The sequence below is a fragment of the Phaethon lepturus genome, unplaced genomic scaffold, assembly GCF_000687285.1.
Source record: "Phaethon lepturus isolate BGI_N335 unplaced genomic scaffold, ASM68728v1 scaffold21001, whole genome shotgun sequence".
NCBI classification, from domain to species: Eukaryota; Metazoa; Chordata; class Aves; order Phaethontiformes; family Phaethontidae; genus Phaethon; species Phaethon lepturus.
The window spans coordinates 25,591-28,581 of record NW_010515811.1 but is presented as its reverse complement, the minus strand read 5'-3'; the positions used below and the strand labels follow the sequence as shown (position 1 = coordinate 28,581).

Sequence of the window (2,991 nt, the reverse complement as noted above, 5' to 3'; positions counted from 1 at the left end):
CGGACGCTGCCCGTGCCAGGAGCCGGCGTTCCCCGCCGCCTTGCCAGCTGGCTCCGCAGAGCGAGCGAGACCCTCATCCAGCCCCTCCGCCACCCACCTCCGCTCGGCTCCTCTCCTTCGCCTCCCATTTTCCTTGGCTCCTCCTGCTCTTCACTGCTCCTCCGGCCGCCCCTGCTTTCCCCTCCCCCTCCATCACACATCCTACTCCACATTTGCTCTCTCCCTCCTTCTCGCTGTTTGCGTCTCCTCCTCCCAGCTCCCTCCATAATGCACTTCTGTGAGATACTTCCCTCTGCATTTAATTTCTATTTTCCTTCTACCAACCATCCTGCCTCCCTCAGTCGGGTTTGGACCTCACTGCCCCATCAGGTCTCCTCACTGCATGCACAGACTCCAGTGAGAGACACTGGCACCAACAAACTCCCCGAGACAGCCAGATGCCTCTTCCCCTCCACCTCACGGCTCTTCCCTCTTTCTTAAATGCAAGCATCTCCATGCTGAACAACCACCCACCTCTAGTTCCCTCTTGGCTTATCTGAGGGGGGAAACGCCTTAGGTTTGGTGGTGGTTGCCCACCCCAGGTCACCTGTGCCAGGGTTGGCAAACAACCTCTACACCAGGCTGGACTCACACCTACCCCCCCAGAGTCCCAGGGCTGCTATACACGGGTGGGACCCAGGCTCTAGATCAGGAGCCCACAGACTCTGCAAGGGTGCGGGATGCCAGTGAGATATGAAGAGGTGAAATGAAGGCCCTGCTCTGGAGGAGGCTCGGCTCAGCAGGAGAGCTGGGGTAACCCAGCCCTTCCTGCCAGGGCACATCCATCCGAGAGCTCCACTCCCTCCCTTCCACCCCAGACAGAGGTGGAGAGAACAAATCCTCTGCAATTCGACCCTGAAAGCCTTATATGACTCAGGGACCTTCTTGTCTGGAAGATCCTTCTCACTCCATGACTCAACCATGACAAGTATAGCTCACAGGCAGACCTTCTCTTGAGAGCATGCATGGATTAAATGCTCTCCTTGATGGTCCCTCAGCTCCCAGACTTGTCCCATCAATGAGTCAGAGAAGATCTTAGTGCGTGGATGCCCAGGGCTCCCCAAAAGGGTGCAGCAGGACCATGGAGGAGGCTGCAGGAATCTCTGGCATGCACAGAGAACGACTGGGCTGCCCCAGCTTTAGTGACTGATGGAAACGAGCAGAGCTACCACAAGACAGGGTCTACTTGATCATCTTATTTTACAGCCTGTCAGAGACCATGCAGGCCAGAGGAGACGTGCCCTGCTTCTCCCCTTGATGGGACGAACATCATCAGTCAAATCAGAAGAGCCAAAAGGGTGAGGGGAGAGACAAGAGGAAAGGAGGGAGGCAGAACAAGTGCAGAGAGATAAAGAGAAGGAGATGGAAGCAAATATCAGAGTTTGAGCAGAAACTACCTTTCTTGGAAACCTTCCTCCCCTCCTTAACTGAGCTGTGTTTTTTAGTGGCTTTATGGGTGCTGGCAGCTTGCGGCACACAGGTGAGGTGCACGGGGAGTCCAGCGGCTGACATCAGAATAGCCGTCATGCCTACAGCGGGTACGAGATCAACATGCAGGAAGGAAACAACGGGGAAACACATTCATTAAAAAAAAAGCTTTAACCTTTCAAAGAAAATTAAAGATAAAAATAAAACAGAACCCAAGCCCTTGATTCAGAGGACATAAAACATCTGAGGCAGCAGGGTCGGAGTCAGCACAAGGACAGGATCCAGAGGTTTTTAGAGGGAGGAGTCCAGGCAGCAAATTAAAGCACAGAAATACGGGCACAAGTCTCGCCCGTGACCCTCTGCGCTGGTGGTGAACAGGACCTTCCTCTTTGCCTCGGCTTTAGGGCTCTCCAGGTGTTTTGCATTGCTGTGGTGCAGTCCTCCTGCTCTCCGGGGCCCTGAAGGACAAGGGGCATCATCTCTAACCCCTCAAGGTCCCGCTCAGCTACTCCCCCCGTAAAGCTACACGTTTCAAAGGCGTCGCACCAGACCGATCCCCAGAGAGCAGCTTAACCATCTTCAAACACCGCGGCAGTGCCAGGCTGACCGCGGGCTGGAGCTGCCCCACTCAGTCCCCTGCCCGAGGAGCCCCACTTGACCCACGGTGGCAGCCCCCTGCTCACCCCACACCTCCTCCTTGGCACTCCGGTTTTTCCTAGCACCCCCAGCTGCAAAGCAATTCCCACCCGCCTCCATCCCAGCCAGCTGCATGCATGGGATGCAGTTCATTAAAGCTAATGAATCATTAAAAAGGACAGCCATTCCCTGAAGGTAAAGCTGGCTCGCAGAGAGCTACAGGACTGATCATGCTGATCTAATACGACGTTTGCCTGTGAAATACAGGCCGGTTACAAGTCGTAACATTTCTAAGGTAGCATATTGCTCTTAAACTTACAGTCAAGAACACACCTGCCTTTGCTTTCCCAAGAAATGACTTTCCCACCTGCCACAGCCATTGCCAGAAGTAAAAAAAAGGCAGCTCATGGATGCAGACTGACAGCAGACAACCTAAAAGCCAACATTTCCCCCAAAGTTACCTCTGACAATAGACCACATCCTAACACTGTGGGAATTCTTGCCAGCATCCTCCACAGTAATTCACAACCAAAGCTGAAACTTCTGTGGATTTGCTTTTTCAAGACTCTGTTCAACTGGGTTGGGAAGGGAAGATACAAGAGTGCATTTGTTCAGGACGAAAATGAGGTACCTTGTCTACACACGACTGAAAAAATTTGAGTTATGATGGGAAGCATCAGCCAGCTTTGCGTGCAAATGGTAAGACTATTTTCTGCCTCTAACATGGAACTAGTCAAGAACCCGTGCCTTGCGACTAGAAATCCTCCGCGCAAAGCCCGTGTCAACGCCCCACAAGCAGAACTACGCCTACGCAGTTCCGACCGTGTTGTGCACCTCCTTCACCTAAGGTCTAGGCACAAGAAATATTCCTGAACCTGTTCCAGTCCC

At 53.2% G+C, this 2,991-nt stretch overlaps 1 protein-coding gene across 1 annotated transcript in view; it reads right to left on the bottom strand.

Moving 5' to 3' along the window:
- Positions 1 to 1,436: 1,436 nt before the first annotated feature.
- Positions 1,437 to 2,991, bottom strand: part of LOC104627581 (probable E3 ubiquitin-protein ligase DTX2) — a gene marked incomplete at its 3' end in the record, with an annotated part of 22,856 nt that continues 21,301 nt past the window's right edge. Inside the window, exon 4 of the mRNA XM_010295895.1 lies at positions 1,437 to 1,568. Coding sequence (XP_010294197.1) covers positions 1,437 to 1,568 — 132 coding nt within the window. The remainder of the gene's footprint in view (positions 1,569 to 2,991) is intronic.